The following is a 12,607-nucleotide window of genomic DNA, read 5'->3' on the forward strand; positions in this document are numbered from 1 at the left end:
ATTTGTAAGGTTTCTCTCCAGTATGAACTGTCTGATGACTTAAAAGGTTTGACTTTACACAAAAGGCCTTGCCACACTCACCACATTTGTAGGGCTTCTCTCCAGTATGAACTGTCCGATGACTTAAAAGACTTGATTTTACACGAAAGGCCTTGCCACACTCATCACATTTGTAAGGATTCTCTCCAGTATGAACTGTCTGATGACTTAAAAGGTTTGACTTTACACGAAAGGCCTTGCCACACTCATCACATTTGTAAGGTTTCTCTCCAGTATGAACTGTCTGATGACTAAAAAGGCTTGAGTTTAGACGAAAGGCCTTGCCACACTCATCACATTTGTAACGTTTCTCTCCAGTATGAACTGTCTGATGCCTTAAAAGGGTTGACTTTACACGAAAGGCCTTGCCACACTCAGCACATTTGTAACGTTTCTCTCCAGTATGAACTTTCTGATGCCTTAAAAGGTTTGACTTTATACGAAAGGCCTCACCACACTCATCACATTTGTAAGGTTTCTCTCCAGTATGAACTGTCTGATGACTTAAAAGGCTTGAGTTTAGACGAAAGGCCTTGCCACACTCATCACATTTGTAAGGTTTTTCACCAGTATGAACTGTCTGATGAGTAAAAAGCTTTGACTTTACACAAAAGGCCTTGCCACACTCATCACATTTGTAAGGTTTCTCTCCAGTATGAACTGTCTGATGACTTAAAAGGGTTAACTTTACACGAAAGGCCACGCCACACTCATCACATTTGTAAGGTTTCTCTCCAGTATGAACTGTCTGATGACTTAAAAGGCTTGACTTTATACGAAAGGCCTTGCCACACTCATCACATTTGTAAGGTTTCTCTCCAGTATGAACTGTCTGATGACGTAAAAGGCTTGACTTCAGACGAAAGGCCTTGCCACACTCATCACATTTGTTAGGTTTCTCTCCAGTATGAACTGACTGATGCCTTAAAAGGGTTGACTTTACACAAAAGGCCTTGCCACACTCATCACATTTGTAAGGTTTCTCACCAGTATGAAGTGTCTGATGCCTTAAAAGGGTTAACTTTACATGAAAGGCCATGCCACACTCATCACATTTGTAAGGTTTCTCTCCAGTATGAACCCTCTGATGACCAGCAAGGTTTGAATTTCGGCTGAAGACTTTGTCACATATATCACATTTAAATAATTTCTTTCCTGTATGAATTTTCTTATGTCTCCTGAGGTGTGAGCTGTGAGTAAAGGCCTTGCCACACTCATCACATTTGTAAGGTTTCTCTCCAGTATGAACTGTCTGATGACTTAAAAGGATTGACTTTACATGAAAGACCTTGCCACCCTCATCACATTTGTAAGGTTTTCCCCTGTGTGCTTTGAGTTCTTCTCTTATTCCTGAAGGATTCATAAAATCACTCCCATATATATTAGAAACACTGGTTTGGACACAAGGAGGGATTCTTTCAAGTGGTGAAAATGAGAAACTGTTGTTGACAGAACTCTTAACTTCATTATATTCAGAAATTATTCCGCCAGTTTGAAATATCTGCAGTTTATACTGAAAGTTAAATCCAAACCTCTTTCCAAAGGGCTTGATGCCTGCATCCTTTCTATCATGCGAATCTCTTCCATCAGGCACATTTCCATTAAGGCTTACAGGTGTACCTTTGTAATTTCTTTTGTCGTCTCTCCCCTGACACTCAAAGTCACATATATTTTCCTGACTTTCCCAAAGATGAAAATGTTTGATTTCACAGCTTTCAGGGCTTCCCAGCATCAATGTTTGGAATGTTTCTAGTTTATCACTGTTCACTGTGGGTTGTAAATGCTTGATCACATGTGTAGGAGAGATATCTACAAGATGAAAAGAATTATAGGTATCCTGCTCACAATAATTCAAAAATAAATGTTTCATGCTGAATATATATTACACCAAAAGTAATACTTACATCAAGTTATGAAACACCACAGTGATCACCTTAAGTGTTTAGAAACACTAAAGGAACAGAATTCTTAACTTAAGAAAGCATAACATAAATTCACCACTATGGTAGCCTACTTTTAAAAACCATATGCCAAACACACTCACATTGGACAATCTTATGCCAACTCTCAAAAACAGAGTGTTTTTCTACCAGGACCCTTAGGAACGTATTGCCGGGAGCCAGCACCAGGAGTCCCGCCCATGGCAAAGGTCATGAGGTTAAGGGGTCCAACAGGCAAAGGCGAGTCAGGCCTTAAGGGAGCCTCGCTGGGTTTTCTCGAGCATCTACCCCGAAAACCAGAGTCTGCCTGCCGTACTGCATTATGCTTTTCGCTTACACATCTGACATTAACAGGGGCTGTCCCCCACCACCTTCCTCTAGAAGGAATTAACTTAGAACTCCAGTCAATAAGTCTCCTGGGCGTAAAAGGAATGTCTAAGCTTAAACCCCTCTGATAGCTTTCTAACTTACCTGACCGGTCTGTCCGGACTTTTACCACTATGCATGTGATTTTTTACAGCCCCCCAACCACGAGAGGCACAAAGCTTAACACATCTTAAAGATACAGAGCCTTTTTTAAAGAGCTAAGAATTATGTTGGTGTAGGTTTTCATTGTTGAGTTAATGACTGCCGCCAGGCCTCCATATCCTTTATCTTTTAGGCACCTAGAGAATATTAATCAATGTAATTGGGATGTAGAAAAAAGAATATAGTAGTTTTGATGTTAGCAATACTAGACTTTTGAGTTAATGAATTTTCTCTCTGTTATAAATCACTGTACTCCTCTTTCCTTGTTATAAATTGTTGTATCCTTGCTATGTAAGAATGTAACCTTAATTAGTACTTTCTGAGAGTGGCACCAGACTTTAGTGAGAACAACACTTTTAGGGCAAATAAGTTTTCTGGTTGACGGATCCTTATCAGAAAAGGGCCATAAAATGCTAATAGGCCTCCTGGCCAGAAGATGATGTAAATCACCTAAGACCTGTGTATACAGCTAAGTATGCAGAGAGAAAGCTTGGTCTCGATAAGAGTCAGGGCTGCTGACCCTGCATGACTTTGTATTATCCATTAATATCTATGTACAACTAAAAGTATAAAGGCTTTTCCTGGAAAATAAAGGACAGACCAGTTTCTCGGACCAGTTCCTGGAAAGACTGGCATCCCCCGTGTCTTTTCTCTCTTACTTTATTTTCTGGCTGATTCCCATCTGGAGCATAAAGGATCATCATGTCTACTTATTTGCCTGGGCTTCTAAGACCCACGCGAGAGGGAGCCCAAGGCAGGGCACCCTCTCCTATTCAAGCAGGTGCCTGTGGCCTTAGGTGGATGGTGAAAGTCTCTTGAATGAGGTTTTACTGGCTTTCTATGTAAACCAAGGAATACAGCCTCTTTCTCTCCTCTATTCTCTTAACTGCAAAATCTTTCCTTATGTCTCTCTACATCTATATATCTCTCTCGCCATGCCATCCCCGCTTCGAATTACCCTGGATCCACCTGGGCTGGTCCCCAGCAACCTATCAATCAACAGTTGTCTCAAATTGAAAAGAAAAATATTACACTATCATTGTATTCTGCAAACTTACTGGATATAAATAAATTCTAAACAATATATTATATTTTGTAACAGTAAATAATCCAAAACCAAGCTTACCCAATTAATAATTAACTTTTGATAACGGGTTGTTTACAATTGAAAACAAATGAGAAAATTAAGAATATGATTAAAACAATTTTTTGGAAACAACATACTTTTTAAATCTGCTATAGAACTACATACCTAAAAAGAAAAGGCATTTTACAATGTTAACAAGTAGTATGTGTCAGCTGTATTGCAGAATACATGCTAAAAGACCATCATCTGTAAATGACACATAAATTAAGACGTAAAATATTCACTGGTTTTCTAACAGCCAATAAACAATGCAATCCCAACCTATGTTGTTGTTGTTCAGTCACTCAGTGGTGTTTGCCTCTTTCCGACACTGTGGACTGTAGCCCATGGCACTCCTCTGTCCATGGGATTTCCCAGGCAAGAATAGTGGAGTGGGTTGCCATTTCCTTCTCCATGGGATCTTCCTGACTCAGGAACCAAACCTGCATCTTCTGCATTAGCAGGTCAATTCTTTACCACTGAGCCACCAAGGAAGGCTAATTTCTAGCCATGCACTATTGTTAATTACCTAGTTTAATGGCACCAAAATATAATAAATTAAAAGTGAGTGCTTTGTGTATTCATTGACTAGGGTCAGACACAATATTGCTGAAAAATGTTGGAACTGAAACACATACAAGATATAATGTAATTGAGGTTTGACAGAAAACAACATTTGGTAAAGCCATTATCCTTCAATTAAAAAATAAATAAAATTTTAAGAAGATATAATGTAGAGCTAGACCAAATAATTTCACAATTTGTATGGAAATACAAAAAAACCTCAAATAGCCAAAGCAACCTTGAGAAAGAAGAATGGAACTGGAGGAATCAACTTGCCTGACTTCAGGCTCTACTACAAAGCCACAGTCAACAAGACAGTATGATACTGGCACAAAGACAGATTTATAGATTAATGGAACAAAATAGAAAGCCCAGAGATAAATCCACGCACCTATGGACACCTTATCTTTGACAAAGGAGGCAAGAATATACAATGGATTAAAGACAATCTCTTTAACAAGTGGTGCTGGGAAAACTGATCACCACTTGTAAAACAAAGAAACTAGATCACTTTCTAACACCATACACAAAAATAAACTCAAAATGGGTTAAAAATCTAAACGGAAGACCAGAAACTATAAAACTCCTAGAGGAGAACAAAGGCAAAACACTCTCTGACATACATCACAGCAGGATCCTCTATGACCCACCTCCCAGAATATTGGAAATAAAAGCAAAAATAAACCAATGGGACCTAATTAAACTTAAAAGCTTCTGCACAACAAAGGAAACTATAAGCAAGGTGAAAAGACAGCCTTCAGAATGGGAGAAAATAATAGCAAATGAAGCAACTGACAAACAACTAATCTCAAAAATATAAAAGCAACTCCTGCAGCTTAATTCCAGAAACATAAATGACCCAATCAAAAAATGGGCCAAAGAACTAAATAGACAGTTCTCCAAAGAAGACATACAGATGGCTAACAAACACATGAAAAGATCCTCAACATCACTCATTATCAGAGAAATGCAAATCAAAACCACAGTGAGGTACCATGTCACACCAGTCAGAATGGCTGTAATCCAAAAGTCTACAAGCAATAAATGCTGGAGAGGGTGTGGAGAAAAGGGAACCCTCTTACACTGTTGGTGGGAATGCAAACTAGTACAGCCACTGTGGAGAAGAGTGTGCAGATTCCTTAAAAAACTGCAAATAGAACTGCCTTATGACCCAGCAATCCCACTGTACATGTACCCCAATGTTCATCGCAGCACTGTTTATAACAGCCAGGACATGGAAGCAACCTAGATGTCATCAGCAGATGAATAGATAAGAAGGCTGTGGTACATATACACAATGGAGTATTACTCAGCCATTAAAAAGAATTCATTTGAATCAGTTCTAATGAGGTGGATGAAACTGAAGCCTATTATACAGAGTGAAGGAAGCCAGAAAGAAAAACACCAATACAATATACTAACGCATATATATGGAATTTAGAAAGATGGTTATGATAACCCTGTATGCGAGACAGCAAAAGAGACACAGATGTATAGAACAGGCTTTTGGACTCTGTGGGAGAGGGAAAGGGTGGGATGATTTGGGAGAATGGCATTGAAACATGTATAATATCATATATGAAATGAATCGACAATCAAGGTTCGATACATGATACTGGATGCTTGGGCCTGGTGCAATGGGATGACCCAGAGGGATGGTACAAGGAGGGAGGAGGGAGCGGGGTTCAGGATGGGGAACACGTATATACCTGTGGTGGACTCATGTTGATGTATGCCAAAACCAATACAATATTGTAAAGTAATTAACCTCCAATGAAAAATACATTTATATTTTAAATATATATATAATGTAGATAAAGTCATATCATAAAGAACATGACAGAGTATAGATATTACCTTTTTTAGACAAATCAATTTTGAGTATTTACTATAAAGCACGTACTACTGACAGCACTAATTTGCTTTAAAAGGCTTGAGGTAAACTAACATGCTTTTCTCTAATCAGAGCAGAAGACACACGCAATTGGCCTACAAAGTGGTAAGAGAACCAGGATATGAATCTGAACCTACTGGGACGACTGAAAAAACTTATTTGTAAACAGGACCACCCACTGAATGAATAGACTAAAAAATACTTTTTTAAAAATATACAGAACTTAGAAAATATCAAGGAAGATGTAAGACAGAAGTAGTCTGTTTAACTATTATTCACCCACAGCATCTCGAAATGGGTTGTGAGTCATCATGGATGCACAGAGTGATTTAGGTCATGTCCTGAGAAACCTGTTCAATAAATGATCAGAGATTATCTTTACAGTAAGAGTATGTAGCAGGTGGAGGGACGTGATAGGTAAGAACAATGTTTCCATCCATATCAAGGAACTACGTGAGGACTGGTCAGGACTAAGAAAGGGCCTGCATGGAGCATAGGGTACACAGGTTTCTGTCAGCTATCAGCTTGTGACTGCAAGTCTCTGTGAAAATAACTGAGAGCACAAACTAACATACTGACCTTAAAAGCAAAGAACTGGTTCAGAAAGTTTAGGGCATTATACTATGGGTATGGGACAGAAACAAGAAAGATTTTTAAAGTGACTGTGATATATGGAGAAAGCAGGATAATACCTATTATACTATTTACAATGTAATGTATCCAACTGTGAATTTTGTAAGTTACAATGGAATGCTTATATTCAAGAAAAACATACACAATATTCCAGGATATTGTGTAAGAATCTTATTAGCAGAAATCAGAAGGAAAACCCAGGAAAAGGCTATCTAAACCTGGGTTCCTCTGCCAAGTATGATTAACCTCTCCATTGGACATTTATTTCATTTCTTCTTCCACACATGGTCATCTCAAGATCGAGGAGTATCAAAGGAAAGGAGGGATTGACACTGACTCTGGAAGACCTTCCCAGTTACAAAAGCCTTTCTGAGGCGTCCAACTCTTTTTTGCAGAAAAAGGCTTTATTCTCCTAGACCTACCCTGAGTTCAAAAGAGCAGATTCAAACAGTTGCTAATACATTAAAGGACATTAAAGGATCATACCATGATCAAGTGGGATTTACTGCAGGGATGCAAGATTTCTCAATATCCACAAGTTAATCAGTATGCTGCACCACAGTAACAGTTGAAGACTAAAAACCATATGATCATGAAGAGATGCAGAAAAGCTTCTGACAAAATTCAAGTGCCATTTATGATAAAAAAACCCTTCAGAAAGTCAGCACAGATGGACCCTACCTCAACATAATTAAGACTGTATATGTCAAACACACAGCTAACATCATACTCAACAGGGAAAAACTGAAAGCACTCCCCTTAACAACATGAATAAGACAAGAATGTTCACTATTGCCACTTTTATTCAACATATTTTTGGAAGTCTTAGCCACAACAATCAGAAAAGAAAAAGAAATAAAAGGAAGTCAAGGTACAAAAATAAAGGAGAAGTGAAACTGTCACTATGATGCTACACACAGAAAATACCGAAGATGCCACCAGATGACTACTAGACCTCATCAATGAACAGAGTAAACTTGCTGGATAGAAAATATACAGAAAACTGCTGCATTTCTATACACAAATAATGATATATCAGAAAGTGAAATTAATGAAACAATCCCATTCACTATCTCAGAGAAAAGAATACAATTCTAAGGAATAAACCTACCTAAAAAGTCAAAAGAACTGTACTCATAAAACTATAAGATGCTGATTACTGATACCAAAGATGACACAAACAGATGGGACAAACATATACCATGTTCTTGGATTGAAAGAAGTATCCTTATCAAAATGACCATACTATTCAAGGCAATCTACATATTCAGTGCAACCCTTATCAAATTAACAATGACATATTTCATAAAACAAAGAAAAACTTAATTTGTACCAAAATACAAAAGACTCTGATATCCAAAATGATCTTGAAAAAGAAGAACAGAGCTGGAGGAATCATGTTCCCTGAGTTCAGACTATACTACAAACTGATAGTCAACAAAGTGAAAGTGAAGTCGCTCAGTCGTGTCTGACTCTTTGTGACCCCATTGACTATAGACTACCAGGTTCCTCTGTCCATGGGATTTTCCAGGCAAGAATACTGAAGTGGGTTGCCATTTCCTTCTCCAGCAGATCTTCCTGACCCAGGGACTGAACCTGGGTCTCCTGCATTGGAGGCAGATGGCTTCACCGTCTGAGCCACCAGGGAAGTGGTATGATGATGGCACAAAACAGAAACACAGATCAGAACAGGACAGAAAACCCAGAAATAAACCAATTTACTTAGAGTCAATTATTCTATAACAAAAGAGGAAAGAATATAGAATGAAGAAGTCTCTTTAATAAGTGATGCTGGGATAAATTGATAGTTACATGAAAAAGAATGAAATTAAAACATTCTCTAACACCATACACAGAAATAAACTCAAAATGAGGGGGGTTCATGTTTGGGAATGCATGTACACCCATGGTGGATTCATGTCAATGTATGGCAAAACCAATACAGAATTGTAAAGTAAAATAAAAAATAAATTAAAAAAAAATGTGCGAAACATCTAAATGCAAGACCAGATACTGTAAAATTCATAGTGGAAAAGAAATGCAAAACACTGACATAAATGTCAGCAAAATTTTTTTTAATCTATCTCTTAGAATCATGGTAATAAAAGCAAAATCAAACAAATGAGACCTAATTAAATTTAAAACCTTTTTGCAAAGCAAAGGAAACCAAAAACAGAACAAAAATTCAACTTTTGGACTAGGAGACTATATATGCAAATGATGCTACCTATAAGGGATTTATTTCCAAAATATACAAACAGTTCATACAGCGTAATATCAAAACAAACAACCAACCCAATCAAAAACTGGGCAGAAGATCAAAACAGATACTTCTCCAAAAGAGACAAACAGATGGCCAACAGTCACCTGAAAAGATGTTTGACATCTCTACTCACGAGAGAAATGCAAATCAAAACCATAAAAATGTATCACCTCACACCAGTCAGAATGACCACCATCAAAAAGTCTACAAACAATAAATGCTTGAGAGGGTGTGGAGAAAAGAGAACCCTCCTACACTGTTGGAAGGAACATAAATTGGTACTGCCACTTTGGAGAATAGCATGGAGGTTCCATAAAGACCTAAAAATAGGGTTATCACATGAACCAGCAATTCCAATCCTGGGCATATATCCAGAAAGGATGAAAACTAATTCAAAATGATACATGCACCCCAATGTTTTTAGCAGCACTATTTATACCAGCCAAAACATGGCAGCAACCTAAATGTTCACTGACAAAGGGATAAAGAATATGTGGTACATATATACAAGGGAATATTGTGAAGTGAAAGTAGCTCAGCTGTGTCCAACTCTTTAAGACCCCATGACCTGTAGCTGCCAGACTCCCCTGTCCATGAAATTCTCCAGGCAAGAACACTGGATTGTGTTGCCACCTCCATAGCATAAAACACAATGAAGTAATGGCTTTTGCAGCAATATAGACAGACTTAGGGATTATTCTAAGTGAAATCAGACAGAGAAAGACAAATATCATAGGATATTATATGTTGAACTGAAATAAATGATACAAATGAACTTATTCACAAAATAAACTCCCCAGAATAAAAAACAAACTTATTGTGACCAAAGGGGATAGTACAGGATGGTGATGGGGGCAGGAAAGGGAGAGATAAATTAGGGGTCTGAATATTTATAAACTAATGTATATACAAAATAGATAAACAACAAGAACCTAGGAATTAGCTCAGGGAACTATATTGAGTATCTTGTAAACTGCTGTATACCTGAAACACAACACTGTAAATTAACTATACTTAAAAAGTGGAGAAGGAAATGGCAACCCACTCCAGTATTCTTCCCTGGAGAATCCCAAGGACAGAGGAGCCTGGTTGGGTGCCGTCTGTGGGGTCGCATAGAGTCAGACACGGCTGAAGCGACTTGGCATGCATGCATGCATGCATCGGAGAAGGAAATGGCAACCCATGCCAGTGTTTTTGCCGGGAGAATCCCAGGGACAGAGGAGCCTGGTGGGTTGCTGTCTGTGGGGTCACACAGAGTCAAACACCACTGACGCGACTTAGCATCAGCAGCATACCTAAAAAGAATGGTTAAAACAAAAACACCTCTTGCAGAGATGTTCAAAAGATGTTTCACAAGGGTATAAAAACTACTAAATGGGGAAGCAGTCTATGAAACAAGACATGTTGACAAAACTGAATACCCATCAGCAAAAGAATTTACTTGGCACATTATCTTACACTACAGACAAAAAAGAACTCAAAATGGTTCAAAGACCTAAACCTAAGTCCCAAATGTATAAAACTCCTAGAAGTAAAGGTGCAGGAAATGTTTCTGGAAATTGGACCCACAAATGATTTACCAGATATAACACCAAAAGCACAGGCCACAGAATAAAACCAGATATTAATAAACTGAACTATATCAAAATTATAAACTACTCTGCATTAAAGTGCAGTGAGTTTGAAAAGACAATCAACAATAAAAGGGAAAATATGTGGAAATCATACATCTGATAGTAAGTTGAGTACAAAGAATATATAAAGAATTTTAAGAGGGACTGATCACCCGTTCCACCATAGGGACCATTCCCTAATCAACCATCCAACGCATTGCAAATACAAAACAGAAACACTAAGAGTAACACAGAAATTTGAACTCAATGACAAAATAAAAAATTACCTACAATGCACAGAACAACAGTGCAACCAACAGCCCCATAGATATGAGAATGGGAACTTGGACAAAGTTGTCCTGGGATAAATTCCCATACCATTTACAGAGGCTAAAATATATGGTCCTTGATACACATCAACAACACTGTCATGATGCCCTTGACAGAGTCTCCAAAGCCAGAAAATAACCTGGAAAGATGTATTGGGCTCTCGTGATACTTTCTCTGTCATCATCCTAGAACATAATGACCACTCTACTGGATAGCTTCAAGTGGTGACTTGTACAGAGCAAGAAAATAACATTAGGAATAGTGTCTCCATCACAGTTTTCTGTTACCTACTAAATCCACTCCACAGAGACTCACCAGAGGCTGCTAATTAAACATAGTTAGATTATCACAGCAAGGAAAACAGATAAAATTTCAGACCCTCAGGAATATATTTCAAGGAAATTGAAGAGGTAAAATGATACAAAGTAAGGAGAAAGGAACATCAGGAACAGTTGACATTCCCAGACTAGGTAGAGCAGCACAAGAGTAAAAATAATACAACATGAAGGTCAGACATTACACCATCTTGAGATGGGACCATGCACTCGACCTACAGATGCAACCTAAGAGCCTGCGAGATTCACATATGCTCCCCTCGTAGGATCTACGATCAAAAAGACGATCTCTCTACACACTCTTACATTTTCCTAAGTAACAACCACAGAGGATCCAATCCACCAACTTGTCCCATTCCTAAACAGAAAAAAACAGCCCTTTTGAAATACTCGTTTTTCTTTATATGTTGTAGTTTTGGCTACTTTTACATCACTCTCCACTGTCCAGAGCTTTTTCTCAGGCTCCAATGTGGAGATAATATTCAGATCAGACACAGAAATTCTGGGACTCCCCTGGTGATCCAGTGGTTAAGACTCTGCATTTCCAATGCAAGGGGTGTAGCTTTGATCCTTAGTCAGGGAACTAAGATCCCACATACAGAATGGTGCAGCTAAAAAAAAGTAAACAAGCAAACAAAAACAAACAAGTGGATATTCAGCGTTATCAGAAGAAAGAAATCTAAAGTGCTGTGGGTTTTTTTAAACACTGAGCAAAAGTCAAAAGGCAGAAAATAGGAAATCGGGTTTTTTGGTATATTTTTTAACATTTGCCAGTGAGCTTTGTAGATAATTAAGCTGTGCAACAACCTCAGATATGACATGAAATAGACACAGCATCTGAAGAGGGTCAGTTTAACCTTGTGAAACTGTGTCATGCCCCAGTCACCAGAACTCTCAGATGAAAGACATCAGGGCCTCCCAAGGGGCACACAGGGAAAATGCAGATACCCAAGGGCAGCTCTGGAAGGAAGTCATCCTCACCCACAGACAGCAGGTTCCTATAGGTCTCCAGCATCACGTCCCTGTACAAGGCCCTCTGAGCAGGGTCCAGGAATTCCCACTCCTCCTGAGTGAATTCAATGGCCACATCCTCAGAGGTCAGTTGTTCCTGAAATGAAACCACATGTCAGCAAAAGGGCCATGAAAAGTCCTCACTTTCATCCAAAAAAGAAAGGGTGGTAAGGGGCAAGGATTGACTTGGTTGAAGTATGTGTTCTAACAGATCCATGCAGGGGTATCTGGAGAAATTATGGATCTCTAATTTTAATTTCTTATGCTTTTTTCTAAGACCTTATGAGACCGTCCAATTAATATGGATTTTTCATCACTGTTCAAAATCCAT

The 12,607-nt window shown here is 38.4% G+C and overlaps 3 protein-coding genes across 7 annotated transcripts in view; all 3 read right to left on the reverse strand.

The window, feature by feature from the left end:
- Positions 1 to 12,607, reverse strand: part of LOC120871952 (zinc finger protein 665-like) — a 385,017-nt gene that overhangs the window by 363,306 nt on the left and 9,104 nt on the right. The window lies entirely within an intron of this gene.
- Positions 1 to 12,607, reverse strand: part of LOC120871962 (zinc finger protein 347-like) — a 232,281-nt gene that overhangs the window by 163,081 nt on the left and 56,593 nt on the right. The window lies entirely within an intron of this gene.
- LOC120872055 (zinc finger protein 610-like) overlaps positions 1 to 12,607 on the reverse strand; it is a 67,943-nt gene that overhangs the window by 2,969 nt on the left and 52,367 nt on the right. The window contains exon 2 of one of the 2 annotated variants that reach the window (XM_040252208.1): positions 12,247 to 12,373. In XM_040252208.1, the coding sequence (XP_040108142.1) occupies positions 12,247 to 12,373 (127 nt within the window). Of the gene's footprint in view, positions 1 to 12,021; positions 12,374 to 12,607 lie in introns of those variants that run through there. The other variant, XM_040252207.1, reaches the window with a different exon arrangement.

Source organism: Oryx dammah, unplaced genomic scaffold, assembly GCF_014754425.2.
Source record: "Oryx dammah isolate SB20612 unplaced genomic scaffold, SCBI_Odam_1.1 HiC_scaffold_13, whole genome shotgun sequence".
Lineage (NCBI taxonomy): Eukaryota > Metazoa > Chordata > Mammalia > Artiodactyla > Bovidae > Oryx > Oryx dammah.